This window comes from Camellia sinensis, chromosome 15 (assembly GCF_055761805.1).
Source record: "Camellia sinensis isolate YWXY chromosome 15, ASM5576180v1, whole genome shotgun sequence".
Classification (NCBI taxonomy): Eukaryota; Viridiplantae; Streptophyta; class Magnoliopsida; order Ericales; family Theaceae; genus Camellia; species Camellia sinensis.
Window position 1 is genome coordinate 116,592,124 of NC_138975.1, and position 16,711 is coordinate 116,608,834.

Consider the following 16,711-nt stretch of genomic DNA (forward strand, 5'->3'; position numbering starts at 1 on the left):
CTTTTAGTAGGCAAATGGTATCTTTTCGCCACTAAACCGTTAGTCACCGAAAGTGAACATTTAGCTACTAATCCTTTTTTTAGTCGGCAAACGTGACCTTTCCGCGACTAAAGTTTTAGTCACTAAAAGTTCTACCTTAGGCGTGGTGACTTTTGCCGACTAAAACTGTTCGTAGCCAAAAACCTATTAAGATTAATTTCTTTACTTTTTGCCACCAAAAGTTTTAGTCGCCAAATGATACCTTTTTTTTCGTGACTAAAAAATTTAGTGGCCAATAGTTTATTTCTCTCCCTCTCAAATTGTTTAGCTACTAATTATTTGGTGGCAAAAACATTTTGGGTTATGTTTTTGCTACTAAATTATTAGTAGCCAAAACTTTTGATTACCTATTTGGCTACCAAAACATTTGGTAGCCAAATAATTTTCTGTTTTTTTTTTAAAAAAAAAAAAATAGTAAACAACCTGTATTCATTTATATTACAACATATACCCTGTATAAACAATATAATCCATCAATACCAAAATATATTATCAACCATTAAAGCATTTAACAACGTGCACACATTTCAGTTCCAAGCATTCAAAAAATTAATCTTGAACGTCCAATTCTATATATAATACAAATTCCATACACTCCAAGTCTAATCCAACGTCAATAATTTAAATCCATACATAATACATGAATAACCAAATTAATTTGTTCGAACCACTATATATACGGATAGAGGTATAAAAACAATGCCCTCCCGTAATTGTCAAAAAATTATATATCCATGAATATATAGCTATAAAACCATCTGTAAAACCATCTGCAAAAAAAAATAAAATTCATTAGTTTGGTGTCAAAAAATTATATAGCTATAAAATGTTAAGAAGGCTTAAAAGCTTCCCGGTTAATGACATAGATATTCTTACATATAAAATGGCAAGTAGCTTGTGCAGTTCCAGCATGAGAGCTCTCAATGTTTGAGCTAATGTCATCTGAAGGAAGATAAAACAGAGATCTTGTAAAATTAAAGCGTCAGTGGGTACAAAAAGAAGATTTTTTTATAAAATAAATTTAAAGAAGAAGAATTTTTTTAAAAAAATATCTTACCAATCATAACTCCTTGCTCATGAACTAGCACAGCCAGATCCTTAAAAATCTCATTCACCTCACCAATCTGCTATTGAATTTCTTCGATCCCTTGTTCTCTTTCTTCTATAAATTTTTAATTGAAAACAATATCATTCTCCAACATTGCCACCTCCTGTCTGCACTAAATTACATTGCTCCAGAGGAGCTTATTATATATAATAATAACAATTCACACATGATACAATGAATCATTTACAAAAAAGATAACCATTATAGTAGTCTCCATATAATTGCTACATAGTCAGGCCTAAAGTTTCTAGCTAAGTTCAGTTGTTCACCTTTTAGATTGCACAAGAAGAGCTAACTGTTCATGACTCTTCGCTGAATCTACCTCCAGCTCATTGCCATTGTTGCTGCACAAAATTTGATCAAGGACATTAGATGAAATATTCCAAGTCAATCAGCGGCAAATATGTGTGAGACATCAACTAATTACTCCTTAGAATTTAGCAAGTAGCAAAATGAATAACAGAGTCAAGACTTGGTCAAATTTCAACCAATAGTGATAATATTGGCCAACTCATCTCAATATTTAATGAAGAAACTAAGACCCTTATCAAGTTATCACAAATCTAGCCAACGCACCTGGGCAGAAGAACTTCCTTAGGAACAAAAGGAGCATATGTTGTTTCCCTCTCAGCAGCAAGCCGTTGAGCCTTCTGGAATTTTCTCACAAACAATATGAGGCTTAAAAAATGCAAGTGTTAGCGAGTGTAAATAGAGGAAGCAAAAAAAGTAGGATGGTAAATATGTGTAGCATAAAAATGGCTAATTGAGAATGCCAATCACATGTGAACTGACACTGACTTCAGTACGCTGATCTGTTTCAGTAGCTTGCTTAAGCTTAGTTGATGTCTCTTTCACCAGTTGTCCAATATGGTACCTAGTCTTGTGCTTGTCAGTGAATTCAATCCAATGTAAGAAGTACAAATCACAAATTAAGGACCGATAATATGGCAACCAATCCATCTATATTACCTCAATTGCACATTCGCAACCCTTATTTCTAGTTCTGGGAGGGTAGGGAAAAAGGGTGAGCCTCTCTTTCTCTCTCCCTCTCTCTCTCTCTCCCTCCATATATATATATATATAAGATATATAAAAGTTGTGTTGTTATCGGAAGGTGAAGCTGATCAAGTTCTCAATCTTAAGGTTTGGTTGCCTTGTTTTAATTGTGGTTTGCTTCAAATTTTTGTTATGTGATCTCTATGAAACTGTACTTATTTTATGCTAATTTCAGTACTTTTGTTCTCATATGTAACTATTTTTCATTGGTTGCATTGAATTATATAACTTAGGTTTTGGGTGAGATCAATTCTTCATAATATATCCAAATCTACTTTTGTTGGTCTTTTTCTTACAAATAGGTTACTGATTCAACTATTAAAATTTGCTCAATTAATCTTAAGAAGGTCACTTTATACATAATGGGCCTGTTTGATTGAGGGATTATGGCATAGGATTGAGATTAGTAATCTATAGGATTCACATTCCAATGTGTGGTTATAATTTGGAATTACATATTTTTATATTTATCGTTGCAAAATAAACATGGACAGGAGGAAATTATTTATTCCACTAATCTAGTTGGATAACTAATCATACACTAATTTCATGGATTGTCAATTCCCTTGTTATTAATTATGCTAATGAAACAGAGCCAATAGGTCTGTACCTAATCCAATTAATGGAACTTAAATTTGCTCAATTAAAGGACTTGTTCCCCAACAAATGTACTGGACTTACATAAATATTTATGTACTGTACCGATAGAGAGAAAGAAAGAAAGAAATAAAGGCACCTGTTCTTCGCCCATCAACTTCTGAAGCCTCGCTTTGAGAGAAAGAAATGCAAATCCAATAAAGTAGAAAATCTGTAAAGTAATAAAGGAGATAATCAAGTAACTTTCCAACAACAGTTTTGCAGTTAGAAATACAATTAAAAGCCATTATTACCCATCCATATCCCTTCCCCCAGCTGCCTTCCATCATCCTTCCATTCCTGCCGCAATTCCTCTGTAATAGCATCTAAAGTGGGAAGAAATTAATGAACACATTTTGCAGACTATGACTGATCCAACCTGCTGTACTTCTATCAATAACACTATGAGACCCTAATTTATCCCAATCTCTACATTGGGAGGCTCCTTATTTCAGTTAGATAATGAATGTGTGTAGATATGTATATATGCTGGGAAGAGGTGAACTAGGGTAAAAGGAAAAAGATCAGGGCCCCTAAAAAGCCTCCCTTATCACTACATCATTTTATACTTATCGTGTCGTATCCGTATCTATGCTTCCTAGTCCAACACCATCATGAAAGCCAATAACGAACAAATAGAAGCAACACAAGGATTTAATTGTTACTGAAGGACATCTGACTAATCACATCAGTTCCATCCAGATAAATATGACGTGAAAGAGGAGCATTATACAATATTATCCTATGAAATGTCTAATGCCATCCATAATTTAGTGCCTTGAGATTCCTTGAAAGTCCAACTTGAATACCTCATACAACTCACTCTGTGCCATGAGAGTGAGTTGAAGACTTCCACTAAGAACATCAAGCATATATACCATTTCTTATCTGTGTATCTGCCTTCAAATGCATTTCACATAGATACATACCATTTCTTATCTGTGTATCTCCTTCTGAACTATCGCATACAGCTTCATTTTTTGAATTACCAACAACAGACCCATGAGACTGCTGATCACTATACATGCCATGAGTAGTGTATGCGAACATTCCCCTTCCACGCCGCTTAGGAGTTTGAGTTTTGGCATCTTGCAGTGATAGTTTCGAGACTTCAGGCAAGCACTGTGGAGAAAGTAGTTCCTCTGGAGCACGATCTGCAATAGCTTCCCAATCTGCAGTTTTTAAAACATTATTTGGGTAAAAATCATCAACAATGTAATGTATGGGAAATAACAATCAGATATTAGAATTGGAATGTCGCATGGTTAGTAAAGATTATGGTAGTTGAGATAAGGATACTTAGTTGGATCTGTGGAGAAAGAAAAAATTAGAGATGAATACAATCATGAAATGAAATGTTAGGAGTAACACCAATTGAAGTAAAGTTGACAGATTATAGATTAAAATGGTTTGGTGATGTACAATGCAAACTAGTAAATGCAATGGTAAGAAAGGATTAATGAATTTTGATGATTTCTGATGATACCCTTCACTAAAAATAGCCACCAATAATCAATCATTGCCAAGAAAAGCATTGAAAATGAAAACTATTAAAGGAACAGAAATGTACCATCATCTGGACATTCTTTGTGAGGCAAAGCGGAGTCGGGCAATGTTGATGATTTTCCACAATGCCCTTCACAAAAGAACCTATACCAATTACTTGTCAGAAAACTTGAAGCCTCATTGGCAAGAAAAAGCATCATGCAGTCAACCAAAATTGTTAGGATAAATCTCAATTTAACTTGAGGAGCCTTTGAACTATATATAAATCATTGTCAGAGGTAGAATACCAAGTATCTGTCATTTTCATAAATAAATAAACAAATAACTGGGAAAGAGAAAACAAACCATCATCATTTAACGACCCATCACCACTTGAAGCCTCATAAAGTGCAACGCAATTCTTGCCCAAGTCCTCCTTTGCATTCTTTAAATCCCTGAACTTGAGAACAACATCAGAAACCAAAAAAGCCATATAATAATAATAATAATAATAATAATAACAACAACCCATTTGGCATTCAAGAAAATGTAGGGGGGGAAGAAAGGAAAATCTCAAATTTATTATTGCATATCACCAAAAACAGAGTTCAAAGACAGCACAAACATTCAAAGCTTCAATTTCAGAAACCCAAAACACCACATAAGATAAATGAGATAGATATATATATATAGAGAGAGAGAGAGAGAAGCATACACAAGACGGAGCATCAATGGAGCAGAGTTCATCTCAGCGATGAAGCCTCTGGATCTCGTGGCGGTGGCGCTGGATCTATGAAGATCGGCGGAGCAGGAGGCGGCGTGAAAAGAGCGGCGGTACTCATGATGACGATGGCGATGGTGGAGGAGGAGGAGGTGCTCCGGTTTCCGGCGAAGGCGAGGAAGAGCGGCAGTGAGAGAGGGAGAGGAGAGGAGCAACGCTGAAAATAGAGAGAGAGAGGGGGGGAGAGGTGCTGATTATTTTAGGGTTTGGTTTGGTACAAAATATATATATATATATATAGGTCATCTTTGGTGACTAAAATATGATTTGGTCGCCAAAGATTAAAAATTAAATTTTTTATTTTCATTCGGCTACCAAACGATTTAGTAGCCAAAAGTGGGTCTACAGCGACTAAAAAGAATTTTGTCGCTGAAAATATATTTTTGGCGACCAAAAGATCAAAAATAATTTTTTTTATTTTCATTCGGCTACCAAACAATTTAGTAGCCAAAAGTAGGTCTACAGCGACTAAAAGTTATTTTGTCGCTGAAAAAATATTTTTGGCGACCAAAATTTTGGTCGCCAAAGATCAAAAATAATTTTTTTTATTTTCATTCGGCTACCAAACAATTTAGTAGCCAAAAGTAGGTCTACAGCGACTAAAAGGAATTTTGTCGCTGAAAATATATGTTTGGCGACCAAAATTTTGGTCGCCAAAGATCAAAAATAAATTTTTTTATTTTCATTCAACTACCAAACAATTTAGTAGCTAAAGGTGCCCCTACGGCTACTAAAATTTCTCTTAGTCACCAATTGTGATATGTTTAGCTACTAAAATTTTTTTTAGTGGCCAATTGTAATATTTTTAGCTACTAAATTTATTTCAGTCGCCAATAATCAACATTCCCCTACTAAAAAAAATTAGTAGCTAAAAAGTTGACTTTTGCCAACTAAAATTAATTTTGGTAGCCAATTCCCACACTTTTGGCGACTAAATTTGTTTTGGTAGCCAAAAATGGTCACCAAAAATGTGTTTTCTTGTAGTGGAGATGTCAGTGTTATGGCTCCTTCAAATATTCCTGAGACAATATCTCGGTCAAAAATTCTCTATAGATTGTACAGAGAACACCTGAACCATTTCCTTACGCTCCTTTTGTTTCAGCGAAAAACATTTTCCAACGAAAAACATTTTGTGTTCTTAAAACTAATGTACTAACGGTTGTATTAGCGGTGGTAAGGAGGTGGCAACAGGGTGATGGTAGGGGTGGTAATGTGGAGGAGGTTGTGGCGGTGGTGGTGGCAGTGTGATGGTGGTGTTGCTGGTGGTAGCGTGGTGGGATTGGTAAACTTTAGTTTGGAAAACGTTTTGCACTTTTTAAAAGTGCAACCATTTTCCGCCCACATAGGTTTATTTTTACCACAGGACATTTTTTGTTGACTTTCATTTTTCATTGTACCAAACGCCCAAAAAATAAGAAAAACATTTTCTCACCCAAACATATGGACCGTTAGTTAATTTTCAACATGTTGTGTTCATGCAATTTGTTTCCAATGACCAAGGTTTTGTAATGTAGTACTTCAAAACTGCTATAATAATCATTAAGTTGAAGAGATCGTGATTATTTAGCACATTTTAGAAGGCTTGAAAGCAATTAAGTAGCTAAGTGAAAATGATGAACCTATTAAATACCTAAATAAAAACCAACTAAATACAATTGAATCAGGTTCACCATCAAGATCTTAAATCATTACAAAAATATGAAAGAGTCAAAAATGATCCCCTCCAAGTTCAAAACTAGAAATTGATACCGACACAACCTTGACCAACAAGTGTAAAAGTTTTAAACTAAATGTGTTAAAAAAATAATGAGAAAATGGATAATGTAATGGGGAAATCACCTCTGCAAACTCAGCAGGTGGAACCTTGTCTCCATTACTAAGCCAGCCATCTTTTCTAGCTTCTTGTATGCTTCATTAATCTTCCCTTGCTTCTCACATAAGATATGCCTTGCTAAAAACAAAATCGAAAACCCAGAGTCAAATCATGAGACTCAACATACTAGATAAATTGCAGTTAAAAAAACATAGAAGCTCCTGAAAAACAGATTAAGGGGAAGAAACAACCTTTGACATATGTGCAGGTGCCAAGCCCATCCGTCTTCGCTCTTTTTCCTTTACCTTTTGAAGCAATATCATCACTTCCTCCCCCTGCTTGTTTTCCCTTTCCCTTTCCTCTTGACTCCTTTGGCTTTGAGTCCTTACACATGACTCTTTAACCTTCTATACAAAACCACGATATGAAGACCTCAATGAACAAGGAGTGAGCACTGGAAGAGCTTAAAATCACACACCACAAAACAACAATTGCTTAAAGGCAAGTAAATTAAGATAATCATTATCTCATACATAACAGATATGTCTAACATATAGTAAGATTTGCTTGAGCTCATTCCTAAGAAATATATTACTTTTGGACTATGTGCGGATTTGCTTGATCCAACTCTCTCTCCCCCTCCATGATTTTCTACAAATCCACAACCCTAGCTCAAACACTATATAGTTATCTATATGTATGTACATAATGTATGTTTTTGTGTGTGTCTATGTTCCCAAATGCATCTACTAATTCTTAGCTTTTTAGATTTAAATCCTTAGATTTGAATCCACATCCAAACTCAAATCCATTGTGACAATAATAGGTTTTATGTATATATGGTAGTACATATTTTTTGTATATTTTTGGGAACGTTAGGGATTGAGTAATTATTCTAGTTTTCTTTTCAGCCTTAGGGTTAGTTTGTTATATAAACCGATGTACTCTTGTATTAGAAACACAATTAAATATATAGAAGTCATTCAGAAATCTTACATGGTTTTAGAGCTATGTTCAAAACCCTAGCAGCCATTATCAATTCTTCTCTGGTTCAGCTTTCTAGATTCATGCGACCCATCTGAGTTCGAATCGCAATCCACCGATTGTGGTTCTCTTGTTAGTCTAATTCGAGATTGGGTTTGGCTTGTTTGGTCATCTGTTTGAGTCGACCCATTTGGCCATCTAAGTCGACCCATCTGTTTGAGTCGACTTCGTTCGATCGACCCATCTAGTCATCTAATTCGCGATGCTAATTAGTAGGTGGTCATTGCTGCACCATAACCCTCTCTGGTTCATGGATTGTAAGTCGTGGATCATGACTGTGTGTTAGGGCTTCGTCTGGTTCGTCACTCTCTCGCTTTGATTCACTATCATCTCTCTGGCTCAACTTCACATCGCGAAGATTGTCTTTCTAAACTGGGTTTGGATATTTGACCCATATGAGGTATTATCATCTGGTTCCCTATCTGAGGTGTTATTCACTTGGTAATTTAGTGCTTATTATTCTTTGACTCCAGTGGATATCCCTATTTGCTTGTTTGGATCTTTTATATTATTCTTGCTAATTCATTACAATGACGGATGATAAGATGGCTAGGCCTAAAAATAGGCTACTGGCTTTAGATGAGTGTGCTTACTGCCATTAGAGAAGCCATTGGAAGTATCGCTGTCCCAAGAAAGGGCGTCTACCAGCCTCGTCTTCTCAGCAGTCTCAGACTCAGTTCCGTGCTCCTCTTCAAAGTACTCTTCGGTCTCCCACCACTTATACTGCTCCTGTTTCAACTATTGATCCGGACTTGGCTTCCTTGAGTGCTCAGATTAGTCAGCTTTAGCATATATTCTCTACCTCTCAGCCATCCCAGTCTGCCTCCTCTGTTTCCTTTATTTGCTTGGGTCTTCTTCAGATATCTCTTCGTCTATCGGGATTTTCTTACTTTGGTTTCTCTCATCATATGACTGCCCATCTCTCCTTACTTCAAAATTATACTCCCCCTCCCTTTCCTATTACTGTTAATGTTGCTAATGGGTCTAGTATGTCTATTATATCTGTTGGGTCACCGTCTGCTATGTATGATGTCTCTATTCCATCTGTCTTATATGTTCCTCAGTTATCTGTCAATTTATTATCTATCAGTCAGCGTAATGCCTCCAGTTTTGATGTTATCTTTTCTTCTTCTATTTGTTCTATGCAGGATTGGATGTCCAAGAAGCAAATTGGGACTAGCCATAAAGTTAGAGACCTCTATGTGGTGAAGAGCCTGCATCTGCCTATGAATACCTTTTCGACTGCCTTTTCTTCTTTTCAGTTAGATTCTTTATCAAGTCCTTTCTATTTATAGCATTCTAGATTAGAGCATTTGTCTGCTGACCGCTTACAGTCTTTAGCTCAATCAGGTATATTGGGTAAATTTTTTCCTACTCAACTTACCAAGTGTCAAGGGCGTAAACTTGCTAAAATGACAGCCTTACCTTTTCGTAAAAATACTTCTATATCTGATACACCGTTTTCTTTAGTTCATACTAATGTCTGGGGTCCTTCTCCTATGTGGATCCTGCATATTATATTTCATTTGTTGATGATTGCACTTGTTACACTTGAATTTACCTTATAACTCATAAGTCTGCCTTCTACCAGATATATCATACTTTTCAGTTTATGGTCACTACAGTTTGGGTCTCTTATTAAATTGATGCAGTTTAACTTGAGTGGAAAATATTTTAAAATTGAGTTCTGTGAATATTTGGTCAATTTGGATATCATTCACCAAATTTCTTGTACCAATACACCTACACAAAAAAGTCAAGCTAAGCGTAAACACCGTCATCCCCTTGAGATAGCTAGGTCCCTCCTTCTCTTTGCCTCTCGTTTTGGGATGAAGCAGTTTTTATTACTGCTTTTCTTCTCAACTATATGCCTACTCTCCTTCTCTCTAGTCGATCTCCTTCCGAGGCTCTGTTTTCTCAATTTTCCAATTACTCTCTCCTTCATGTGTTTAGGTCTACTTGTTTTATCCTTTTACCCCATAAAGAAATCTTACAATTTCTAGTGCAATCTTAGGAAAATAGATAACAAACTACAAGAAAGAATAGGACACGAAATATGTAAGTGGCTGAGCCAGCAAGGTAACAAAAATAAGTATAAGAACAAAGTATGCAAAACAAAAATAAAAATAAAAATGAGAACATTTGACAACAAACAATAGAACAATGAAAATTTTTAGAGTTGAGCTAGCTAAGAAATTAACACTTTTGAGATAATTTATTATCTTTGATTTCTAATAATGAGGAAAAGTGAAAATTGAAAACCAAGAGATACTTAAGAGTGAACAATTTCATTATCTAGATTCAATTATTAATAAGAATTGAGAGATTGGAGATGACGTGACCCATAAACTAAAGTAGGTTGGTTAGAGTGGAGGAATACTTCTGACATATTATGTGATAGATGTATACCAACATAATTGAAAGAAAAAAAATTATAGAACAGTTATAAGGTCAGCAATGCATCATGAGACAAATGTTAACAAACTAAGAAATAACACGTAAGTAAAATTAATGTAACTGAGATGAAAATGTTGAGGTGAATGTGTGGTAAGACCATGAAAGGTAGAATCATAAATAAATTTTTTTGTGATATGGTAAAAGTAGCACCAACTGAACATAAGTTGAGAGGGAACAAATTATAATGATTTTGTCGTATATAATGAAGACTGATAGAGGCAACAGCGAGGATGTTTGATAGGATAACGGTCAATGGAAATGCTAGGGAGGAGGGAAAGACCCACGTTGACATGGGACAGTGTAGTAAATAAGGATAAGAATTTACTTAATTTAAGTGAGCATATGGCCCTTGATAGAGTATAACAGAGAAAAAAAAGATTCAAGTACGTCACCTAATGTCATGACATTGACGTCCAATTACTACCAAGATTTCAAATACAGTATCTGAATATTCACCAATCAAATAACACCTAATCTCAAATCTTGTAATCATAAGTAAATGCTAGACGAAAATATCCCAGTTCATAAGAAACATTACTAGCAATTATAGCAATATGAGGAATTCTACCTTAACAAAAACACATCTCTGTGTGAACAACATTGTCACTTTTTTTTTTTTAATTATAAAAATAAAATAAAATAAAATAAAAAAAAAGAATGCCCTTCACATCAAATAATTGCCACATTCAATAACTACTAAATGGTTTTTTTCATTCATCAAACTGCCCAAAATTGCAAATCAATTTACCTCATTCATCTGTCCAAAAGCTTAAATTTAAAATTATAATCGCATATCATTTGCACCTACCACTAGTATATATAGATATATATATATATATATATCTAGCCCCCAGATTACAAGTTATTCCGGTATCCAGAAATGCCCAAATCCCAAACATTTGGTCACTTTGGTCAGTTCACTTCATTCCATTAATTAGCATAGGAAAAACATAGCCAACAAGTAATCCAATTTAACAAAATACACAAACAATGACAAGTTTTCTCATAGAAAAAACATATTATGCAAATCAAATCACACCAAGGAAATGGAAATGGAAGAAAAAGGGTAGAATTTAGAACCAGTGATGAGATCAGTGAGCTGGGTCTTTACATTTTGATTCGATTTTACGGTTCTGGCAAGAATACTAACACCACAGCCACATGAGAGCTATGTCGTCCACAAAGCTCAAATTGCAGATTTGCCCTTCATCTCTTATTCCTATGTCCTTCATTCACACTACCAACGTATATATTTTAGGGTTTATAAATTACGGGTACGTTAGTATTGATTTCTTTTTTTTTATTACCAAGATAAATATATATATTGGTGAAAAGTCCACTATTATCCTATGTTATTTGATTTTATTTTTATTTGTTATTTGATTTTTTATTTTTTTAAATTTGGTTATAAAACAACATGAGTTTGAAAAATCATCAAAAAATCACTGGTGATAGTTGGCAATTCATGGAAATGAGTGAACACAAAGATGAATAAATAAGCAATATAAGATTATAAAGAAATGACATTTAGACAGATAATTAACAGACAAGTGATACGTGTATAAATAAGGAATATTTAGATAAGTAAGTAAGTTTTAAACAAATAAATTTCCTTTTAAAAATATTAATGTTCTTTTAATTCAAGAATAATTAAATTTGAACCTATTGATCTAAAAGTTTAAAAAATGGAACTCTCGTATGCTTCTAATAATAAATTGTATATAAATTTTGTTAAAATGCCATTTTTTAAGCACTAATAAAAATTCAAATTTTAACAATAGCATATTATAATAATATAACAACTGTCACATCAATTAACAAAAACAATTATAAGTAAATATTTGGTAAGTTTATATCAATAATTTTTTTTTTATTTTTATAGAATTTTTAAAAATTATAAACAAAACTTGTTTTGTTTTGGTTTTAAAAAGTTATAAATAGTTTACAAAATTTACAAAACACAAAAAAAAAAAAAGAAAAAAGTTTCACTTATTTATCTTAATTTTTTTTTTCCTCTTCCTCCTATTGTTTTTTTTTTTTCAACAACCAACTATTATTCATCTGTACGGGTTACATTATTAATAAACTTCACTGTTAATCACTTTCAGCCATTATCTCCTAATAATCACATTTGGCCACCAACTCTGGTTGAAAATCACCTTTAGCTATCACTTTAGGTGACCAACCAACCATCATTTTTTTACTGTCGACAATCACTTTCACCTACTATTTCTGTAGCCAACAACTACCTCTGATTACCACCAACCACCTCTTATGGCCAACAACTACCTCTAGCTATCATTTTTAATTGTCAACAACCTCCTCCTGTAATAATCTATTTTCACTTGTTTTCAAAATATATTATTAAAAATCTTGTATACCAAATATATTTTTATTTTCGTTTTCAATCAAACTTAATACAAATATATTTAATATCTTTTATGGACTAAAAAAAAATTATAAATATTATCAAAGAGCACCATACATTACTCAAATAAAAAATTTCAATGGAGTCTATAATTTAAGCGTGTCCATTCAATTACAGAGTCATGTAATTATTTTAGAGAAATATTACAAACTTGAGAAGTTATTGGTTGGTTTTGGGACATCGTCACGTAGTGCCCTAATGGTATTATGATTGGTGGAAGAAGTGGAGCCCACGAATTTGTGTTGGGTAATTGAAGAACTTGAGAGATATGGTAAATTATGATTGATGTGAGGTATGGCAATGTGGCGTCCCAAGACCAACTAGTAATTTTTCACAAAGTCACCCATAATGATGTGACAAGGAAGTTAGACATTATATAATTGGGCATGTAACAAATCAAAAGTTGGTACTTATTCTGTCATTTCATTGTGAATCAAATTTAAAAAAACCTTTTTAAGAGTCTTAAACATTTTTTATTACTTTATTCTATTTGTTTATTACTATATTCATTAATAAATAGAGAGATAACATTTGATGTTTACAAAAAAGCTCACATTAGGCAATCTTTAGCTTTTCCTGAAAATTTTATTCAAATTTATAAATTTGAGTCACACAACCGTCTTGAAAATTTTAGTTAAACATTTGAGTCTCTTTGATTCAAAGCAAAAATTTGAGTAAAATTTTATTTGGTATAAATTGAGTCCATGAGTGAAGGATATTTTTTAAAAAAAAAAATTATTTAAATCTAAGTTTAATACAAATTTAAGTAAATGAAAATTTCCTTTTCTGCATAATAAAAAATAAAATAAAATTTTGGCAAATTAAAAATATACCTTTTGTTTATTAAAAATATAGATTATTCCATCACATTCGGGAAATTACATCCAATCTCCTGAGATTTTCAATCCTATAACAAATGACATTTTTCGTTAATCAACCTTTATTCTATTTTTTTATTTTATTTTATTTTTTTTTAACATGAAAAAATGATCCTCTGAAGTGTCATCATGACATCCATGGACCCAGGCCCCAGGGTAACCGGTTGCCCACTTGATTTGGCTCAACCCATAGAAAGGAACCCAAACACCAATGGAGCTCAAACATATGCCCCTGACAAGCTCGGGTTTCAATCGAAATACAATGAGAGGTCTCCAAAAAAAGCCACTTGCAAAGCAACCATTTTTCGCTCCTCCAGGATTAGAACATGGGTCACGCCTATGGAGAGGGATGCATTCTCCACTAGGCCACCACCCTCGGTGGCTCGTTAATCAACCTTTAACTAACAAAATCTATGATATAAGCAACAATTTTTTTATTTTAAATACTTATATTAACTTTTATGAAGTTAAAAATTTTATTTTATTTTATATTTGTCCTACTCTACCTTCATTATTCCTCATTTTTTCTCAATTAGTAACACTATTCTCTCTCACTCTCAATTAACACTATTACAATTATTGTCTATAAATATTTGATGTGTCTTCAGAGAGAGTTGACGACTATCATAATGGCATGAAGAGAATGATTTGGTGAATTGTGGATTGAAATGAAAGTAGTATAATAATTTTCATTTTGCTACTAGAGGATATTTGGGTAATGAGAAATGCTAAAGATTCACAATAATTTATCCACAATGATCTAGCAATAGAGTTAGGTTCAATATAGTTAATTGTGTGGCAAATCAAAAGTTTACACTTATCATGCCATATCATTGTGACTTAAATTAAGGGACTTTTTTAGGGATCGCAAATATTTTCTGTTGAGTAATTTTATTTTTTTTATGTTAGGTCAGTTGAATTGAAGGATAAATTCTCACAATAAGACATTTGTAATTTCCAGAATATAAAGAGAGAATTTGTATTTTTGACAAATCTCTGGAGACATATTTGTAATTTATGGAAACTGAGGTCATAAGTCAAATTTTAAAAGAACGGTCAGCCTATATGTTTCGCACTGCCTTTAGTCACACTGCTCGAGCAGTGAAAAGTGCGCTCGAACAGTCTACGTGATTTTGTTTTCTATAAAGTGCATTGTTCGCTGTTTCTAGGGTTGGAGCCGTCCAGATTTTTAGAGAGGAACAAGATACAAAGTGTTTTATATTGGAGGGTGTTTTCTGAGTATTTCCTTGATGATTTAAGAGTGATCAATGGATCCATGAAATTCATATCAACATCAGCAAGGGTTTGTTTGTTTTCGTTTATTCACAAAAGATAGAGTTGTTCTTCGATGGATTTCGTGGAACTTGGGCTTGAAGCTTTGGTGGATTCTGGAGTGGCTCATCATCATGGATTTGACATCGGCGTTGTGGATTCAACGTTGGGCAAGACAATTCCGAGGCAAAGACGGTAGTGGAAGAGGCACATAGGGGTCGGTTCAATTCGGGCGTGGATTCGTTAAGTAATTAAGGGTACACTTGTGTAGTTCCTTTTTGTCTTCTTAGTAGATTGTTTTGTGGCTTTGGCTCGTGATTTTTTATCACAATTGGAGGCGCTCCAATTGTGATTTTTCCACGTTAAATCGTTGTGTTGATTTGCCTTTGATTGTTTGTTTGGGATTGTCATTCGTTATTTAAAATTGAAATATAATCACAAATCAATATCTCATAAATTTTTAGATTTTTCAATAATAGTGCTACAATGTACCATAAAAAGTTTGAAAATGAATATACTAGTTGTTAAAACAATGAGAAAGTCACAGATTTGTTAGTAGAAATCTCAACACTTTTGGGTTAGCTTAAAACATGTTCCCATGGAGGGAGGGAGCACAAGTAAAAAAGGTAAAAATGTTTATGAACCTTAGTGCAAATATCAAGGTTTTTGATCCCCACTTGTGAATGTTTGGACCTTAACGTTATGCATATTGTGTTGTGTTTGAAAGTAGTGGTGTTATAAAATTTGAGGTTGGAGTGCATGAATTAAAAAGTGGATGATTGTTTTAGTGATTCCTTTAATTAATTGGAGTTTGGCAATTGTTTTAGGGAATTCCTTGTTGGTCTTTTGGATGAACTAATTTTAGGTTGAGTTTGATATATATATATATATATATATATATATATATAAATGTTTTCTATTTTTAAAAAGATGGTAGCCTTACACTGATAAAGATGGTTGTTATATGCAACAAAGACTTGTAGATGCAACAGTAAATAAAAGTGATATGATCACCATAAATGAAAATGTTAGGAGGGGAAGATCTAAACTGACATGTGATGTTGTAGTGAAAAATGATTTGAATTTATTAAATTTATTTTTTCATATAGCCTTTGACAGAGCGGAATAGAACAAAAGAATTCATGTAGCCGACTCCACTCAATTGGGACGCAATGCTTAGTTTGGTTTGGTTTGGTGGTTACCATTCCAGTCTTAGTAGCTAAGTGGTTGAAAAAGTTGTGGAGGGACTTTCCTTAGGGTGGGTTGGGGGATATATTTAACCACTTGATTGATTTGATACGGTTTGCTCCCTTATTTGAGTGGGTGGTTGGGGATTTGGCGTCTTAAAATCTTCAATCAAGCTCTTTTGGGAAAGTGGTTATGGAGTTTTCTGTGTGAGCGAGATAGATTTTGGAGAAGGTTTGTATTGGCAAAATATGGGTGTAGGTGGGGTGATTGGATGTCTTTGGAGGTTTTTGTGCATCGGTATGGGCCTTTTACAAGGTATTAGGAAGGTTGGGTATGTTTTTCACCATCATGTGAGGTTTGTGTTTGAGAATTTAGTTTTGGTGACATCTTTGCTGTGGTGAGAAGTTGGAGCTGGCCTGTCTAGCTCGAGGCAGATAGCAATTGATAGAGAGGTTGTTGTTAGTGATATGTGAGTAGGGAGAGGGATCACATCTTTTGGGACATTTAGGCCTTATTTTTAGTCTTG

At 33.9% G+C, this 16,711-nt stretch overlaps 1 protein-coding gene across 18 annotated transcripts; it reads right to left on the minus strand.

Annotated features, from left to right (window-relative positions):
* Positions 1 to 588: 588 nt before the first annotated feature.
* Positions 589 to 11,679, minus strand: LOC114259696 (uncharacterized). Of its 18 annotated transcripts, XM_082910062.1 has the most exons (14): positions 11,531 to 11,679; positions 7,170 to 7,325; positions 6,945 to 7,056; positions 4,691 to 4,779; positions 4,410 to 4,475; positions 3,769 to 4,011; positions 3,094 to 3,165; positions 2,940 to 3,011; positions 1,940 to 2,021; positions 1,724 to 1,797; positions 1,417 to 1,491; positions 1,097 to 1,254; positions 916 to 981; positions 589 to 809 (listed from the first exon to the last, which is right to left on the minus strand). In XM_082910062.1, the coding sequence occupies exons 2-9, from the start codon at positions 7,309 to 7,311 to the stop codon at positions 1,999 to 2,001; spliced, it is 819 nt and encodes a 272-aa protein (XP_082766188.1). In that variant the 5' UTR covers positions 7,312 to 7,325; positions 11,531 to 11,679; the 3' UTR covers positions 589 to 809; positions 916 to 981; positions 1,097 to 1,254; positions 1,417 to 1,491; positions 1,724 to 1,797; positions 1,940 to 1,998. The 18 variants fall into 18 exon arrangements, with proteins under 18 accessions (XP_082766188.1, XP_082766187.1, XP_082766184.1 ...); XM_082910061.1 differs by lacking the exon at positions 1,940 to 2,021 and having other exon boundaries at positions 1,097 to 1,201; XM_082910058.1 differs by lacking the exon at positions 1,940 to 2,021.
* Positions 11,680 to 16,711: the final 5,032 nt, after the last annotated feature.

Bases quoted from the DNA above. Each gene is read 5' to 3' on its own strand.
- LOC114259696 (XM_082910055.1), bottom strand. From the start codon at position 7,311: ATGTGTAAGGACTCAAAGCCAAAGGAGTCAAGAGGAAAGGGAAAGGGA. The intron at 4,780-6,944 runs GTGATTTCCCCA...TCTCAAGTTCAG, and splicing joins CACCTGCTGAGTTTGCAGAG to GGATTTAAAGAATGCAAAGG. The intron at 3,166-3,768 runs GTATGTATCTAT...TTCCCACTTTAG, and splicing joins AGATACACAGATAAGAAATG to ATGCTATTACAGAGGAATTG.